Genomic DNA, 19,112 nt, shown 5'->3' with positions numbered 1-19,112 from the left:
TTACTAGTGAAATATCTGATGTTTATTAACAATGTGAGGGTATCTTGCAAGAAGACATCAAGTTCAAATTGTCACATAGCAGTGGATCATAGACTTATGCTGGACACATGATTGAACCAGTGTACAGCTGACTGGTAAAAGCAAATTTATGGCCTCTGAGCTTTTAAGAGTCCATTTCTCCAAGTGCTTCACGTAACATCACAGGAGAAGGAGAAACATCAAGGCGCTGCAGCATTGTAGACATGAAATGCCAAAGAAGTTATTAAAATAGTATTTTATTTCATGAATAAAAACTAAAGAGAATTAGGACATGGCTCTATTTTTTCTTTTTCCCCATTTCCTTTGAACTATTCTGATCACCTCTTTTTGAACGAAGGCCATATCTACCATTCCTGTGCTGATCCTGCCACTCACTCTCCAGCTGTCTTAGCATTTCTTGTGTTAGAAGTCCTTCACGCAGCAATCTGTTGGCAAGAGATCCATGTCCATAGCTTTTCAGATCCTCCTGCCTTGTAGCAGACTGATAGGCTTTCAAGTTCTTTGCACTTCTTTCTCCTGGAACCTCCACTGCAACAGAGTGTGCCTCTGTGGATTTTGCACCATGATGGTCTGAAATCGCCCTGGTATTCCTCTTAGTCCTTGAAAGGGGAAAGTCTTCTGACGCAACGTCTGCTGTGCCAGGAGCAGCGGCAGATTGTGATGCTCGGATCAGCTTTGTGATGTTGCAGACACCAACTTGTATAATGTCATCTAGTTTTTTCTGAACTTCCCTTACAAGGACAGCATCAGGGAACATATCCATGAAGCGGTAACTGAAGAGAGGCAAAACAACACACAATTAAACCTTTTCATTAAAAGACTGCTGACTGGGACAAAAATGAGATATGTACTATGTAAAGTAAAAAAAAAAATAATATTATATGTTGCATGGGAAGGCCACTGTATTTTAAGTGGCATTTCAGCTGCTCCAGTCCAGGACCACCTTGTTTCTAACTTTCTCTCTCTGTCAGTCACAAAATGTTCTCTGCAGAACCCATGACTGCTCCCACAACATAGCTACATTTGCATTTGTCAGGATCCTCTAAAGGGCTAAAGGAGCCCACCACATGCACATGGGCTAGAAGACGCTGTTTTTCTAGGACTGTAAGTCACAAATATTAGGAAAAAATAACAATAATTTTCAAGCACAAAGACAATACCTTAACCACAGATAGAGGTCAAAAACATCATGAACAGCTTCAAGGTGTACAAGTTCTTTGATGTTCTTTGGAGCAGCTAATGGCCACCTGGTGTGCCGACAGAGCCAGTCAAACGTCAGAGGCTCATTTCTACTGAACTGTCTTGCAAACTGAAAAACAAAGATTCAGCAAAGTCCTCAATTAGGAAGGAAGAAATCCTAAATTAGTTAAATTCCCTTGGGTCTGTACACACAATACTCCAGAAAAATATCTGCTTTGTTTTACACAGCCCAAATACCACACATTCCTTTACTTAATTACCCAACATAGGAATCACCTCTCCTTTTCAGGGCCTCATTAACACTGTTTGTCCATGGGCCATGCACAGAGTTAAGCAACAGAAGTATAGAGCTATCCAGAAAAGAGTAACACTGAAGACATATGATTTCACTCAGCAAAGCAGATGGACTTTGTCTTTTTTTCTTCTTGCGCACCTATTCTGTTCATTATCTTGTTTCAAAATCTCCAGGGTTGAGAAAATGTTACATGTGTTCCCTGACTTAGGAAACACACTGTTCACAATGCAAACAGATTAATCTGCACTAGAAATCAGCCCTTCTGAAAACTAGACATCTCAGCTCTTTTACTAACAGATAAACAAACCAAATAAGATTTACATTTAAAATTTTCAGAGGCATTGGATGACTTAAGTGCTTCTTAACTGGCTGATACCAGAGTTTTTCTGACAAGGAACGGGGCTTAAATTCACAGGCATTCACAACATCCCTCTGACATGACATTATGCTCCTCTGCACCTTCATTACTTGGGATCTGAATGATAAGCATTTTTTTAATGAAGCACATCTTTTTTCAACTCCAATCACTCAATTTCTAAAGAACATTATTAGCCATTTCTGAAAAGCAAGTCTAATGTCTGTGACACAAGGGCACATATCAGTTCTATTTTTATTCTGCTTTATTAAAAATGTTTAATGCATTCTCTAAAAGGGGACAAAGGCAACACTGTCTAACAAAGTAACAGTCTCAAACAAAATTATTAATCCTGAAAAACTTAAATCGGCTGACTACAAATTCCTCAAAATAATCACTCCAGGGGCACAGCGGAAAACAGTTCATCCAGGTCTGAAAAGTGAAACGACATAATTCTGAGAGCAACTTACAGCACTCAGGTTTTAATTCTATGTAACTGTATTATAACATCAGCAACCACATTTAACCCCACATTCTTTTCTTTTGTTGACAAGCAATAAGCAGTGGTATCTTAGTTTTTAAGGATAACTTTTAAACACACTGTAGTGTAAAGCTTAACAGTGCACATGTCTACGTAACACAATTCTGATCTCTTTCAGTTCAAAGATCACCTGCAAAGCAAGCAGGTAAGGTTCTCTGAGGCAAACAGCAGAAAAAGTATCCAAACTTTACATCACAAAATGAGAACTGGTTCGCAGAGGTTATAAGCTTTGGCCAATAAAAACAGTGAAAAATGCAATAAAAAACCCCAAAACATCTCCAGCTATTTTATATTACTACCTGTGAGCACTTTAAGAATCCTCTCAAGTTATCTAATGGCAAAACCCACAATAAATATAGCACCTCGATACAGTCTCAATGCATCAAGACCCACTTTCTCTCTCATATAAATACCACATCTTTTGGATGAAAAAAGTGACTGACCTTCAACAACATGGTACACACAAAAGGCTCTTTTCTGTTCAAGGGTGCAGTGCAGAAGACATATCGTGATCGCAAGTTTAGTGGAATGTGCTGAATCATATCTGCTAGAAATTTAAAGTCATCAATATTGCAGACAAAATAAAGCCCATCGACTTGTGAGAGACTCACAAAAATATCCTGTGAAAATATAACCAAATGAAGAGGATGTTATTACAGCAGAGGGCTGTTAAACTTGGTATTACCAAACAAAAAAATTATTTATTGTTTCAAAGGCTAATTACACTGAAAGAACAGCTAAAAATATCAAATTTGACCACAGTAACAGGGCAGGAGAGTTCCCTCTCCTCTTTTAACAGGATTGTCATTAAATTCTCTACGACAGAGTCAGAGAAGAAGACATAACACACTGCTTTATTTAAGCATTTTCAATTAGCCTTCTAAGTAATAAATACAGTGTTCTGGAAGTGTACATTTTAGTTACAAAGAACACCACCACAGGAACCACTTACTACTATGTTTAGAACTTGTTCCAGGTTTGGCACTTACCTGACCCAAAAAGCTAACTTTACAACATAAAATGCAATAATTGAGGTACTTTTAGCTCAATGTCAAGAACAGATCTATTTTAGGAAGAAAGAAATCACAAGATAAATACAGTATTGCAATAGAAGGCTTCAAATAATACCTGAAACCTATCCAAGGTTTGGAGAAACAAGAGCTGCCACTGCACATCGCAGGGGAAATTTTTTTGGCACCCAAAATTATTTCTCTAGTGTAAATCTTGGAAAGATTTTTCAAAAGATATTTAAAGAAACCCTGAGCTTCTTAATTAAATATGTGACTGAATACTTAAGAGATCAATACTAACACCGGGTTTTTATATTCACATTTCCATGCTAGTCCAGAAATTCTCAACAGTGAAATTTTAAAGATGTGCTGTTACCCTACCAGCCTAAGTCTTCCAGGAGATCTCCAAGTATAATCTTTTACCTTGAGGTCAGAAACCCTACACTGTGCTACATAACAGCACATCAGCAGAGAACAATAATACACATTTAAATTAATGAAAGCTGCTAAGAATTTCTCAGTGTACTAAAAAACGTGACACTATTTTTTAAATACAGCATTGGAAGATTAACTTCTACTTTAAAAGGTTTAGGCACTTCTAAAAACTCTCCTATTCAGCTAATGATGAGATCAAGTAGATTCCACAAAATCTGTTCCCTCAAAGTAAAGCATGCACTGGTTTATCATAAAGTCCACAGAAACAGGAAAAAAAAAATCAAGTAGCTCTCAGATGTAGAGAAATCTGATATAACTAGCACAGTTTCCCAGGAATTTTCAAATAAATTTATCAAAATTTCAACCTCTAGTATTTTCAGCCTCAGACCAAGAAGTCTGCATTTAAAATACAGGAAAGGTGAAATGAGAAAGGTTGTTGTACATTCTTCAACACACATAAGCATATTTACATGCTTCGACAGCTTTCAAGTTTATTATAACACAGAAGAGTTAAGCATTCTAATGGTATTTGCAGTCACTGCTGTAGTAGATAGAAGAATCCAACTGATAAAAGATACACACAAGGCCGACTGTTAGGTTCCCAAAGTGCATGTTCATACAAAAGCAGTGACTATAAGCGATGCTTAAGTTTTTAAAGAAGAAGATAATATTTTGATAATTCTTACAATTAGATTGGATAGAGTGGCATCAGGGAGGTGGTAAGCAAACATTTCTATCTGCTCAGGAGTAGGATGTAGGCCAGCTGCCTAAAGGGAAAATAAAGAAAAAAATTTCCATTAATTCTCAATATTGTTATAGTTAGTGCATCAGAAACAACATGCAGAAAGACAAAATGCAAGAAACCAAAGCACCCCACAGAGTCCAATTTATTTACCACATCTACCTAGAACTTAAGAACTTTTGTGTTTGAGCTTTTAACCCTTAAAAGCACAGCTTCAACATAAATGACATATCGCAAGCCTCCAAATGGGACAGATATTCAAGTCACTTCTGCATGACACAACCCATTTTTATTACTTACTGGTAAACGGACACAAGGAAAAATAATTTGGGATCAGACCATAGTAAAACAGCTCCAGAGCACATCTGTCCAAACTAGGTACTAGGGCTCTCACCTTCACAGGGCGCACAGGCTCATTCAAAATTTCCTTCAGCTGCACAAGGTCATCACGATGCATTGTAGTGACTTCTCCTTGTTTGAAGGATGAGCCGTAACGCCCAGCTCTCCCAGCAATTTGTAGAGCCTGAGAAGTTGTAATGGAGTCTATTTCCTTTTCTCCCTTCTCATTGATAGTTGGCTTTACTATAGAGTTAAAAATTATTCTTCTTATACACCTGAAATATTTTAACAAAACCAAAGAGGAATCCTTTTTTGCAGATTGTTTCCAATATACAACCTACTACAGAAGAATGAAAAAAATTTTTGAGCTTTTTGTCCCTCTGTACATTAAGGGACCACAAACACTACTTATGGACACAGCATATTCAAAAGGGAAGCGTAAGTTTTCCGGTTAATTGCAGGAGAATCATTACCCACACACACAACAACTGTGTTCTAATAGGGTCCCAATCCACTCCTCATCTGCCTCAGCAGTTTACAGCAATGTGACTGCATCATCTTCAGCAACAAAATACATCTGAAACTGGACTGAAGTTACCCTGTGTTTCAGAAATGCAAGAGACTAATACTCTGACAACCTAGCATATCCAACTCCAGTGAATCAAAAGGATCTTAACAGTGCCTACTATCACACAGAATTAGGCCAAGTGAGCCATTTAATTCTTAGAATCGGTTTTTAAATTAATGCTTAGTTCTACCCAATCAAATTGAACAGTACTTCAAAATTAAAAACTTTTATGTATGTGTTATCTAGACATAGCCGATATCTAGCCATATTAGTCAAACTGGGGAGAAGCAAGTGAGGATATTAATGCAGGTATCACACCCAAAGAAAAAAATAATTGTACCATAACCTGCTCCAAGTACTTACAAATTGAGTCCCATTCCAATTGCATCTGTAGCAACTAAAATTTTGCATGGATCATCAGGATCATTGAATTTCTTTGCCTGTTCAAGTTTTGTTCCTAAAACAGAATGACAAAACACTTCACATAGCAAACTCTTCTTACAAAACAAAGACCATGTATCACTAAGCCCCATGCCTTTATAATAGGCTGAGGGAAAAAAAAATAATTGGTATTTGGCTGTTGTTGGGGGAAGGGGGCAGGAGGGATTTACATCATTCCCAGAGCTGTGGATGGACCTCATTTAATAACATCTATCTGAAAATCAATATTAAGTACATAATAAAGGTCTAATCCCAAGATTAAAGCACTAGTCTATGAAAGTTGATTAACTATACAGAGACGCAAAAATAGGAAAACTTGTATTGCTTAATTCTAAGTTTTTTTAAGAAAGTGGCAAGAAGCAGAACGTTCCCTTTAAAATAAACAGAACAGTGCTTTACCTGGTGGCAGACTACCATATATGACAGCACATTCTAATCCTCTGGCTTCAATCTGTCGACTGATAGAATAAATGTCATTCTTACTGAAACAGACAATGCAGTCCCCAGGACGGAGGTTATCTAAAGATTCTAAGGCATAATCCAGGACAGTAAGAGGAGTCAGTCTCTTGTAGTTTCGGACCTAGAATCAAAGGAGTTTTCAAAGATAGTATGTTTTTAAAAGAAAAATCCCTGTGGAATATCAGCCAGCATGGTTATCATCACAATTGATTGTAACACTGAGGGACCTCTCACAGTCCTGAAGGGATAATTATTGGGGAGAAGCTGACATACACCTTAAGCATTTGCATAACTGCAGCACTTCCCAAGCTGCAAACTATATGGCCTTTTCAAGAAACAGAAGAACTATACATTTTTACATGTAAACTAGATTCAAGAAAAGAAGTATACAGTCTGCGTAGCAATTCTATCAAGACATTATTCCTGTTTTCAATCATCTGAATGCTATAACTGGTCCCCCTTCAGAACTACACACCCCACCACGCACAGATATACAAAGCTACAGTTAATTCACCATGAAATCATGCAGGCTGGACTTCCTTAGCACTAAATTTTATGTTTTTAAATACCCTTCACAAAGGAGTCTTCCCAAGGAAAAAAAAAAATATTTATGACAGTAAAGTTTGGTTTCAGAGATCTTTCAACTTTCTTCTGGAGGTGTTACCTTTATGTCCCTTCCTCACCATATGGAGAATAACTATCAACAGATCCAGCAACCTCAGCAAACATGAGGGTACTGTGCCCTCCAAGAAGAACAGAACTGTAAAGAAAGATCCTGAACATCTGTAGCATTCCCTGAGGGGACTCAGCAAAGCACTTACCTTCTTTAAGCAAAATAACAGCACTAAAAAAAAAATAAAAAAAGGAAGAAGAAACAACTTTGTAATGTCTCCTTTGGTTTAGAGGAATTGAGAAGCATTTTAACAAGAATGCCTGCAAGAACAACTTTGATCAACCCACTAAAGACCCTAAATTTTTGCCTGTTTTCCAGCAAGAGGAACCTGATCTGTTCAGAACTTTACAGAATTAAAAAAGCTTACTTCAACTTCTTCCCCTGTCGTGTACATGAGCTCTGTCACCAAGTCAATAGCAGCAGCTTCCCCACAAACGTGGATTTCTTCTGCACACAGTCCTGAACAAGATCCAGTGAAATAAAATGCAAAATGTTACATATTTATAGACAACAGTAGCTTTAGCTGACTTCTGTGACCCAAGAATCATACTTTGCTCGCTAAACACATCAACAAGGACCGTATTTCACCTCCCACAATACACTACTTCCTTAGAGCTGCTCCTGCTCTCATACCAGCAAGTGATGCTTGGAAATCTACCAGTATAACAATCAGAGCAGTTAATATGTTCTTGCACCATCTCAGCCAAAGCAAGAGGTACCCTCAACCACTGAACAAATGGAGCAAAGCTTTGAGTATGTTTTCTTTACTATTAATGTATTACTAACTACCAAAACAAACCATAGCAGAACTGAAGAGCTTTGTTTTCTGCGTGACCTTCTAAAATTATGAATGTGGAGCCAGAACAGAAAAAGGGAAAAAAATAGGATATAGGAGAACAGTGAAAATTACCCTGTTAAACTTAGCATCCAAAGCAGTGAAGGGAAGGGTGGGGGAAACAGGGGGGCGGGTCAATAAAATTTCAAACTTCTGTTCAAAATCTCAGGAAAAAAGTTTAAAAAATTCCCCTTGAAAAAATGCTAAAATTATTGAAAGAAGCATTCTTCTAAGAATTTACAGATCAATGGATCTCTATAAAATGAGCTATAATTTGAAATTAACACTATAAAATATTTATTGTTTATCATGTTGCCATACATTTAACAGTATCTCTTCATAACAAAATCTGTGAAAAACTGTGTTGTTTTAATTGAACAGAAAAAAGCAAGGTTTCTAGAAAACAATCAATGCAAAAGGACAGCACAGTGTAACAACAGAAAGATTCCATATCATCCAAGGAAGCAAAACTAAAAGAGGCATCTGTGAAACTCAAAGAGCATAAAATTTTACAGAAATAGTAAGTAAAATATGAGAGGTATATTGCTGCCATACAGACAAATCCTTTGAGGCAGAGTATCTCTAACTTGCTGTGAGAAGACATATGAAGAAAAAACACTTTTATTTTGCATTATATATTGTAACCACTCATGAATATAGTGACTGCTAAGCTTGAATGTAGTGTGCCATTCATAGTCACATTAAATTAGTTCATTGTCAACACAAACAAACTTACCTAGAAGGGCTCTTGTCCAAGCCCACCCTCTGGCAGGATCTCTGATCATCTGAATTTCATCAATCACAGCAACCTCATCTTAAAACAAAAAAGCAAAATATGATGCACTAAGGAAGAGCATCTATAACAGCAATACAACACAGGAAGGAACTTGAAGGCTTTCTAAAACAGATTACTCAAATCAAGTGAATCCTCTATCACCAAAAAGCTATTCTGAGATGATTCAAGTTTTATTAACTGCTCTAACATAGTTCAGAAATTGTTCAAATAAGTGAAAAGGAATAGTTCAGCCACTTCAGAGTCCAAGCAATAATACACATAAAGATACCATAGATATGACTGAAACAATTATGGATACATACAAGGCGTATTAGTGCTGCACATTTCAATGGTACAAGCAATATGAGGAGCTTGTCTGGCATCTTCATTGGCATACACACGCTCTTCTCCTGTCACCAAGTCACATGGCACATTCTAAATGAATTCAGAAAAAACTCATGTTAAGTTTCTTCAATATAACAGAATCCCCTTTTCAAAGGAGAAAAAAAAATCAGTTTCTTAAACTGGCTCTAAAACAGTATAATGGAAGCTATCCCGAAAATAACTACTCAGCCTTCTGAGACTTGTGCTTTGTATTTAAGTCCTATCAGACTGAAGGGTACAATGAAGAGGTAGTATCTGTAATTAGAAACTCTCTCCTATGCCTGGCAAGGAGATTATGCAACCTCTGAGCACTTCAGAGCTGTCACATCTGCAACAGAAGAACTGTCACAAGAGCTGCAGCACAAGAGGCTCATAAAGCAAGGCCCAGCAGTGAAGGAGCCTTGCAAGCTCCAGCCTTTTGCAGTTCATTTGGGGATTGCCCTGTTGGGTGTGTTACCTGCTGCCTTACACTCACACAGCAAGAGTTCATGAAGACTAGCTGTGCAAGACAGCAGGGGCCACCACACTCTGTCAGCTCTACACTTGCCAAATCTCAGGCAGATGGCTGCTCCTTCCATACCTAAGCCACCTGCAGAGCCACGCAGGAAGCCCCGTTTAAGCCTCAAGGGCTGCATATGATCCATGAGCTGCCAAGTGAAAAGTCCTCACACTCACTGAATACATGGGGAAAAAAAATGCGGTAACTACTAAGAAGGAACATGCCTACATGGTATCCACATTCACTACATGGTACACATTACAGGTATCTCCTAGGACAAGCTAATCTTTCTGACATATTACTTTGATAAACCAATAATAGGAACTATAAACGCGCTAAATCAAAGACTTAAAAAAAAAGGAAATCACAAGATCATTTGGTAAACACTACTGTACATACACACTATGCTGCATTAACGTGGTATGTTACTGTACAGCTTCAGAACTGGCGTGGTTCTGTGCAGCTGGAAACACACTGGTGAGGAGCTCTCAGAAAGATGCTAGAAGCTATAAAAGGAAATACTAATGAAAGCTTCCTCTAGGGACCTGATACAGGACACTGCTCTTCAACTCAACACATCTGAACCTGCAGAACTTTTTATTAGATAGTTGAGTGAAATATATTTAAACATTAAAGCAGAAGGTTGAGGGGAGTTAAGCAAGGGTAACTCCTTGAGTACAAGCTAAAATAAAGGTCATGGGCAAAAGAAGCCATGGTTTCCACACTGAAAAAGCTAATACTGGAACCTGGCTCAACCCAGGGAGCAAAACATTACAGGAAAATGGAGGCAGGTTACAGGGATGATTGCATAGCACATACTTCGGGGAGAGTGATGTTCCATTCTGCACACCTAAAGCACAAATGCACAACTGGTATTCAATGAGCTGACACTACTGCAAAGCAAAGGCACCCATTCAAGCACACTGCTTCATCGACTACCTTAAGCAACTACAGTACTTCACAAACATGCATTCATGAGTGTTCCAGTACTAAGGATGTAGGTAATTAATATAACATACTGACAGCATCATTACTCTTTTGGAAGATCTCATGAGCCAGCAGTTTTAGTGGACCACAGTATATTGCAGATTTTGCTGACAAAAATCTCTGGATAGCATGGTAAGTTTTTCCACTGTTTGTAGGACCAGCATGGAATATTATCTTTCGCTGAATAGCCCTGGCATCTGGATACCTAAAACATACACAAAAAAAGCAGATCTGTTGAACATTTATCTAGTGTTCCTGGTACTCGAGGGAAATTGCAAATTAGCTTAAACTTTTACATATTAATAGACTTTTTAATGTGTGGTGAAAGCAGAAAGACCAAGTGCTTAAATAGAGACAATATAAAGAGGTTACAATGTCTTATAGATTCATCTTCTAAATCATACAATGCTTTCAAAGATTTAGAGTGGAACTCATACAGTGCGCTTAAAATAATTCTCATTACTGTGGTCTCTCTCCTTGGGTATATTACCATTTTAACGCTCTGGCATGCTACCTCCCAAACAGATACAGCCAGAAGACAACTTTCTGGAAAGACAATACCAACTCAGCGACTTTCATAGCTGATATAATCTTACTTTCCTTTTAATTGATTGCTACATATCTTATAACAAAGATAAGAGTTCCTGACACAAATTATTGTAAAAACAGAGAAATGGAACTGAAAATACAGTGCAATTATACATCATAAAGCTTAAGTCCACAGAGTATGAAATTCTATGACACTAAGAAAAGAAAATACTGCAACAACTTAAACACACTGACCAGTTGGGTGGCAATCTTAAATCACTAATCTTGCGCAGATCATCCATACAGTCCAGCATTGGAAAGATCTGCTTTGCATGCCTCAGGAAAAATGGAAAGAGATCATCCACGTGACCTAGAAGACAAAGCCTTTTAAGAAAGTTTGAAGGTGTGTATCTTCACAATAAACTTTAAAAAAAAAAATCTACTACTTCCACCACACACTTACGCAATTCTTTTGACTTCTGGCTCTTACAAAGTTCAATAATTATCTCAATGGCAGAAAAGTAAACTAACATGAGTACATGGACTCATTAAGCAATGCAATACAAACACAATAGTATATATTTAAATTTTTTTTAAAGTCTCATTTAAGTATATTCACCCTGGTTAGCCTACATGTCTACAGAACTTCTAAACAAGATGAGAAGCTATGGAAAAAATGGATGAGAAATTGCTTTTCTGTCCCAAGAAGATTTTAGCCTTTTCTTCCTAAATTCATATGCTGCCTTGGAATAAAATAAAATAAAAGCTTCTAAAATGCTTTTACAAATAGAGAAAAACAGAATAGTCTGCAGCTTCCCTAAGCTACTAAGACTTGGGATGCTGATTCAAAATTGTCAGTCTCCAATACCTAGGTGAGAAAAGAAAAATCAGCTCAGAAAAGACATCCATATTCACTCGTCTGAATGTTTGCAGAGTAGACACGTGGCTTTAAAGATCTCATTTTAGGTCACACGCCAATGGCCCAGCACTCACAGTACTTCAAAGACCCATCTGGATCTAAAAAACTGTTATTATCAAGCACACAAACACAAAACCGAAAGCAGTGTTGTTGGTTTGTTGTTGGTGGTGTTTTTTTCAATAGCGATTTAGTATTCAATGAATCAAAATTATTGTGAAAAATCTGAAGAACTTAAAAACTGTAGTATTTTCATTTATCATCTTTGGACAAGAAAAACTCAACTAAAAAATCTTCAAAACCACCACAATAAATGACCCTTTACACTCCTACATATGTGAGCTTTAAGGCATACATAAACAATGTTCATATATAAAGTAAATAAGGAGTGGAAGTGAGGAAATCGCACAGGAGATTTTATGCACAATCATATAAAAAGACATTTTAAATATCCTAAGACAGTAAACATTTAAAATCTAGATATTTACATTTTATGGCAAAACTAATGGCCACTGGAACCTTTAAATTGCCATCATTAAAAACACACACAGTATGCCAAAGTTCTGCAGCCCAAATTGTGGAGAAGGCCGTTTCTGCTGTTATCAGCTAGCAACACCTCTTTAGTAAAGTGTTGTTAGTTACAACACATGATGCACTAAGCAAGCAAACAACACTGACTTCTATTAGTGCCACAGGGAAACAAAGCATAGTCACAGAGCTGTACTCCCAAGTACTTAAAGCCACCTGCCAGGAGAAAGCTCTCAAAGTGCCCCCTAGTGACTACTGAATTTTGAAGAGAGGAATAAATGGAACAGTACTGTTTTCATTTCAGCAATGAATAAATGCTATAAAACAACAGACTGCTTCTTGCTAAGACCTCCACCTCTCTTGTTTCCACTTCAGAAGTCTTAATGACAGAACACTCCATAGGACAGGCACAAATTTTTAACCTCTTTTACAGCATAGCAGGGGGGTCCACAGGTACCTAGGTAAGCATTCAGGTCAAAAACACAAAAAAAATTTGCTTATTTTATATTACAAGCACTCCAGATACTTGCCTGCACCACAGCATATATCATTGAGAATAATATGCAAATCAGCACTCACAGAACTGGATTCCATGATATACTTCCTAAAGCTTATAAATGCTTGGTGAAACAGGCGAGCTAGAGAAAAAAAAAAAAAGAATAAAGTGAATGTCACTGGGAACACAAACTCATATGTGTAAACACACAAAAAACCACTGAAGTAGTCCATGGAAAACCTACACATTAATATGAGATTTTACAAGAAAATATAAAGGTTATTTGAACCGAGTGGCAGAGAAAACCTAAACAAGCAGTGTTGTGAGACCCAGAAAAGATCAGATCTACTTAACATCATATCTGAATAAAAACACATTCCACATTTAAAAAAAAAAATAAAATTAAGATCTGTGAACATTTTCTTACCATCTAATCCATTTTCCACTCCCAGTCTTTGGATTTCTTTTCTTTTGTAGAACTTATTTAAGTTTTTTAGAACTTCACCTGTAGAAACAGAGTAACATTTTATTTTAGTTTGCTCAAAATTAAATCACATTCTCCTGGCCCAAAAATCATGGCTCATAGCCCCCTTGCTCTGGAGAGAGGGAATCTATGCCATACTGAACAAACTCAAATGATCTTTCCCTAAATTAAACACAATCAGCGACTGAGTCTACTGGGGAAAAGGATAATCTTAAACTGCAGCAGTGTAAGAACTGCCATGAAGATGAGGTCAGTATTTGAGACACTCTCCCTGGTACTTGATAGAAAAGCATAAAGGTGGTAACCCATAGCCAAGATGTTATGCAACAACATAATTAAGGGTTTGGGGTGGTTTTTGTTTGATTTTTATCAGGACCTATCAGAAAACAGCACATTTTAATGCGAAAAGTAAATCTGCTTAAACTACTCGGTGACAGCTTTTACTAAACACCCTGAGAGATCTTCTTGTCACCACACTGCTACCAAGACACACTCTCCAGAAAGATCAGGCAAACCAGATGCAGTATTCTTCCTATTTCTCAGGTTAAATGAAGGAGAGAAGAAGAAAACTCACCAAAGTTTCTCAATATATATGACAAGTTTGTTTGTATAAAATCTCTAATTCTAAAATTATTAATAAATCCTTTCTCTCCCTTAAAAGGCAAGTTCAGTGTTGCAACAGAACTGTATTTACTAATGTACACTCTGAATTTAGTTGTTATTTAAATCACAATGCCAAAAACATGTCCCCTCTCCATCCACAGCAGATCAGAAAATCACAAAAATCTAGCAAATATCATGAGCATCTACTCATAAATTTACGCTATTCATAAAACTCAAGTCTACAAACCCTATATTATATAATGCTAGGATGGATACATAATGCAATACTCCCCTGGTTTGCCAGCACAAGTCACTGCACACAACACTGCCAAGCTCTGCTCTCTGCAACTAGCTCTGAAACTCTGAATTCTCTGCCATGACATGGAAAGCTTTCCACAAGAACAACCTTAAATTATTGAAAGATTGCCTCTCTTTCTAAAAAAACCTGTACTCTAGAACACAGCCCACTTCGCACAATGAAAATCACCAGGTGACAAGAATATGGCAAAGTTCAACTGCAGGCAAAGCCAGAAGCACAAGAGCAGTAGCTACATCCCATATCGCATGTATGATTGCGGTAGTCTATTAATGGATTAACTTACAGTTTGAAATGTTCAGAAAGGTAACTAAGCAAGATTGTCAGCAGGCTTTAGGCTTACTACACAGGCATCCACACTCTCATCAGAAAATGTTTAAGAGCCCAGAAATTAACGACAGATTGGAAAACACCACTAAAAGAAAGTACAGGGAAGTTACAACAGCTAACACATCATCAGCCATATAGCTAAATTCACAGCCTACTGGCCTTACTACACGATGAAAAGGTCAATGCCAGAATATTTGTTACTATCCAAGGCAACGTGACATTCAGATCATGGCAGCCCTCAATGTTCAAGGTCATGAACCTTCCTAAGCACAATACTTGTCTTAACAGTAAGGTGTATCAAAACAAAACAAAGCTGGCATTGCAGTCCGACAAGACAGGCCCACATTAGTTTAATCTAACTGCACATAGTAATAACTATTCCTATAGCAACAGCTAGCAATCAGGATACGTGCTCAGGAGATCTGTCTCCTGCCTCTATCATTACCCTTTTATTACCTTTCACTCCTAAGATTTCCCTTTCTTTTCCATTTCCTCATTCTAGAATAGTATTTTAGCTCTTAGTCCTCAATCACTCTGACTTCTCAGCAGCATTTGTTAAGGTTCTGTGCAAAAAGACGTCCTGACTCTATGGTTAAGTTCAGAAAATATGCAGTTAGCCTCCGATGTATTAAATTCATTTAGAGGTTTCAGCCCTATTTGCAGGAAGACTTTTCAACCATCTTCCTGCACCTGAGATGACAGCAGTCCATTTCAGTAAGGCTGTATGCTACCACTGGGGAAGCTGAATAGCTTTATTTAAAAATTTCTCCATGACTATTAGATCTCTATTGTCCAGTCCAAGTGACCTTGTGCATCTAACTAATCCACTCGTTCAGGCACCTCCTGTTTCTGACACATGAATTGCTGACAGTATCTCATCTTTTCTAGCTTACGTTTCTTGCCAGTAAGCACAGCCCTATGGTCTGACAACCGAAGCCACAGAATTGACATTCAATGACAACTGAGCATTAGGGCTCCAAATCAACAACCATTTCAAGGATTCTGTGAAGCCACATGGCACAAAGTGCTGACCTTCCATACAGTAGATTTCTGTTTGCATTTACTTCAAAACGGATAATGGATCATCTCCATACCAGAGGGCCCACAGTCAAACCAAACCTAATCTGTGCTGCCCAGTGACTTGGCAACATTCAGGCCCAGCACTAAAGATCATGAAGCCAGGTACCAATCTTCCTCTCCCTGTACTGATAGCAGATCACCTACCTTTACTACATTCCTATCTTCTCTCATTGCTCTTTACGCTTCTTTCTTTTGATACTACATGCATGAGCGGACCTTTTGTTCCTTTTCACTCTCCTAAGTTTAACACCTATTCTTTTTTCCTTCGGTTTTTTTCATAACTGCTCCTTAGATATTTCACTAAAATGTGTTAGTGTTACCTTGTCACTCAACAATTATCTTGTTCAATAAGGCAATCATACAAGGGGTTTTTAGTAAACCCCTATTTACTTACATCTTAAATCATTCCATCATATGGTAATTTCATACTGTTCTATTGTTTCCCATAACATCGTGCGTTTGGCCCTTTCACAACAAGGACATCATCATCACACAAATGTACCAGGAACATTACTAACGTAAAAGCAATGAAAGGCTAGAGAAAGACAAATTCTGCCATAATCTCTGTAAGAAAAGCTCCAAAGCAAAGCTCCTGCTAACTGTGACCTACTTGATATACCAAAATTGAAAGCATACATCACCACTCTTAAGGACTTCCTATGAAGTCCTAGAAAACATGCAGCAGTGAATGAACTGCACCACAGGCCATTAAGCAGCAGGTTTGTGATAAAGGTTTTGCAAAACTGGCTTTGCAAAAGTAAGCTTCTGAAAGGGCTTCTATTGTACTGTTTGACTAGGGTGAAAAATATGATCACTGTCTCACTTCAGCAAGTAACAAGCTAAGAAGATGATGCACACTGTAAGTAACAAAGTTTCTTCATAAGCTGTAATCAAAAAGCCTGTAAATATAAATTTTTCTTTATTGAATCTAGTTCAATATTTGACAGCAGAATCTGACAGAGCATCTTCATTCAAAATATTGAAAAAACATGTATAATACTGTGTGTGCTCACAATCTGAGGTGGGAAAGCAGAGGAAGACTTTATTTCATAAACATAAAAAGAAATGGATGACATTTGCTAAGGAAGGTTTCATCCAGTTTCCTCTTTATTAATGGGTTTCAAAATACAAAATTACTGACAGCATAACAGAGAGCACACTACAGGCCAACAAGCTAGAGGAGCACTATGTTGGAGCACCTGGCTGGTATTCCTTGCAAGTCTCACATGAAAGAACTTGAGGCTGAGATAGTTAATTTTCACCTGTGGGAACATGAATAATTTTAGCCAATCTGTTCTCTCTCAACAAGTTAGCAGAGACCAAGCGGAATCTATATTTATTTTCCCAGAGCATTTTAGCTGTACCTTTGAAGACATCCAACATAACCACTCACCTGAGAAATTACACAAGTATTGTACAAGTAAAATGCCACCATTCACATTTATTGGCACCCGAGAAATGCACTAATAACATAAGCCAACACTCAAAGACAAGTCTGAAAACACCACCATTATTTGCATTACAGCAGTCTAAAATTTTTCCTCCCAGCTAGGCTTTTTATGTCAGGACCAGGTGTTCTTTTCTTGAGGGCTCTGAAGAAATTAGGATCGTTTTCCCATGCTTCCTATACCTGGAGTTCATACAAATAATATGCCATCAGAACACTTAATTAGGAGACCATATGAAGAAAAAGTTTCCATTTACACCCTCTATGCTTTGGGATCACCAAATATCAAAACAATCAAGAACTTGTTTATCAAGTCTTTAAAGATGGCATGCTGGCACAGCTAGGTAAAGTAAGACCTTTCCTGAGCAGAAGACTGAACGCAGATGAAGAATGAACAGGATGTATGGTTCATAATTAAAGAAAAGGAAATGCTGAAAAAGCAGTTACAACTCACTTAGTGGTTCTTGGGATATAATTACAAGGAAAGCCATCAAAGAGCACAAGTGTAGAGCATCTAAAGGTAAACCACAGAGTTTCTTCTCCGTTTCCACTTAAATGTCAAAACACTAATGTGCCAAGTAAAATGGCAGGATATATACCCAGCAGACAGGTAAGAGAGAAAGACATTGAGAGACACTGAGAAAGATGTTATTTTACTTAAAGGCTGAAGTTCAAACTCCTATTCTGCCTCCAACATACTCTGCAGCTCTCGTAACTCAGAGGGCACTGAAGCAGACAGCTCAGCAGATCTTTCCCAATTGATACACAGACATCTACACTTAGCATTTACTTGCTCGTACTTTAAGACGGGCAAACCCGAGAATACACAAACAGACTTGCACTGTTCTAACTGGAAATTAAACTTCAGTTTCTAACACCGATGGCCAATAACTAGAAATACTAAATGCTTTGCCCGATTCTGATGTAGCCACACACACATGCAGACAACACGCTTCTGTTGGTAACATCAGTATTTGAGAAAACTTCTCAGAGAAGACTTCGAAGTTCAGATGCAGTTACGGTGTTGGAATGCAACAAGATTTCAGCTTAGCTCTGGGCCCTGCTCCCACATCAAGCACTGCGTTAAAACAGGGAGCGGAGGAACCAGGCCAAGAGATCTTTCCCCCGCACAGGGGACGCCTAACGGCCGGCCTCGGTCAACACCTCGCTACGGTGGCGCTACCGCACCCGACAGCTTTCATCCCGCCTTCGCCTCGGCGGACACGAGCAGCTACCCGGCTCGGACACGCCGCACGGGAAGACCCCCGCTCTCAAGGGAGGCATCCCCCGCACCCAGCCCGGCGGAGCGGCGGCCCGGGGCTCAGGAGGCCGCCCGGCGGGGCCCGCCGCTGCCCCTCAGCATTTGAGAGGCCCCGGCCCCGGCGGGGGGCCGCGCACCCGGGCCCTGGCGGGACGAGGGCGGGAGGCCCCACCGCCCCTTCCCGCCGCCGCCGCCTCACGGGCGCCCGCGCTCACCCTTGTCGAGGGGCCGCGTGAGCTCGGCGCCCACGTCTTCCTCGGCCGCGTCGCTAACGGGCTTCAGCGGCACGGGCACGAAGAGGGAGGTGTCGGGGGCCCGGGAGGCGCCGTCCCCGCCGTTCGAGGAGGCGGAGGAGGATGCGGCGGCGGCGGGGCGCAGCCGGGGGGCGGCGGCCCCCCCATGGCGGAGGAGGAGCCCCGCGCGCGCCGGGAGCCGCAGCAGCGGCCACGCGCACCGCCTCATCGGCAGCGAAGGGCAGCGGCGCGCGGCTCCCGCGTCACGGCGCCGCGACCGCCCGGGCACCGCGCGCATGCGCGGCCCCGCCCC

The 19,112-nt window shown here is 39.3% G+C and overlaps 1 protein-coding gene across 3 annotated transcripts; it reads right to left on the bottom strand.

The window, feature by feature from the left end:
* Nucleotides 1-19,062, bottom strand: SUPV3L1 (Suv3 like RNA helicase). 3 transcript variants are annotated; one of them, XM_055799725.1, is made up of 15 exons: nt 18,782-19,062; nt 13,473-13,550; nt 13,080-13,187; nt 11,361-11,475; nt 10,614-10,782; nt 9,031-9,142; nt 8,669-8,746; nt 7,465-7,556; nt 6,365-6,545; nt 5,888-5,981; nt 5,012-5,231; nt 4,562-4,642; nt 2,874-3,050; nt 1,200-1,348; nt 1-812 (listed from the first exon to the last, which is right to left on the bottom strand). In XM_055799725.1, the coding sequence occupies exons 1-15, from the start codon at nt 19,026-19,028 to the stop codon at nt 317-319; spliced, it is 2,397 nt and encodes a 798-aa protein (XP_055655700.1). In that variant the 5' UTR covers nt 19,029-19,062; the 3' UTR covers nt 1-316. The 3 variants fall into 3 exon arrangements, with proteins under 3 accessions (XP_055655700.1, XP_027639254.1, XP_013152818.1); XM_027783453.2 differs by lacking the exons at nt 13,473-13,550; nt 18,782-19,062 and having other exon boundaries at nt 13,129-13,187; XM_013297364.3 differs by lacking the exons at nt 11,361-11,475; nt 13,080-13,187; nt 13,473-13,550; nt 18,782-19,062 and having other exon boundaries at nt 10,610-10,746.
* Nucleotides 19,063-19,112: the final 50 nt, after the last annotated feature.

This window comes from Falco peregrinus, chromosome 1, assembly GCF_023634155.1.
Source record: "Falco peregrinus isolate bFalPer1 chromosome 1, bFalPer1.pri, whole genome shotgun sequence".
Taxonomy (NCBI): domain Eukaryota; kingdom Metazoa; phylum Chordata; class Aves; order Falconiformes; family Falconidae; genus Falco; species Falco peregrinus.
The sequence above is the reverse complement of the archived record's forward strand: the minus strand, read 5'-3'. Positions and strand labels throughout refer to the sequence as shown.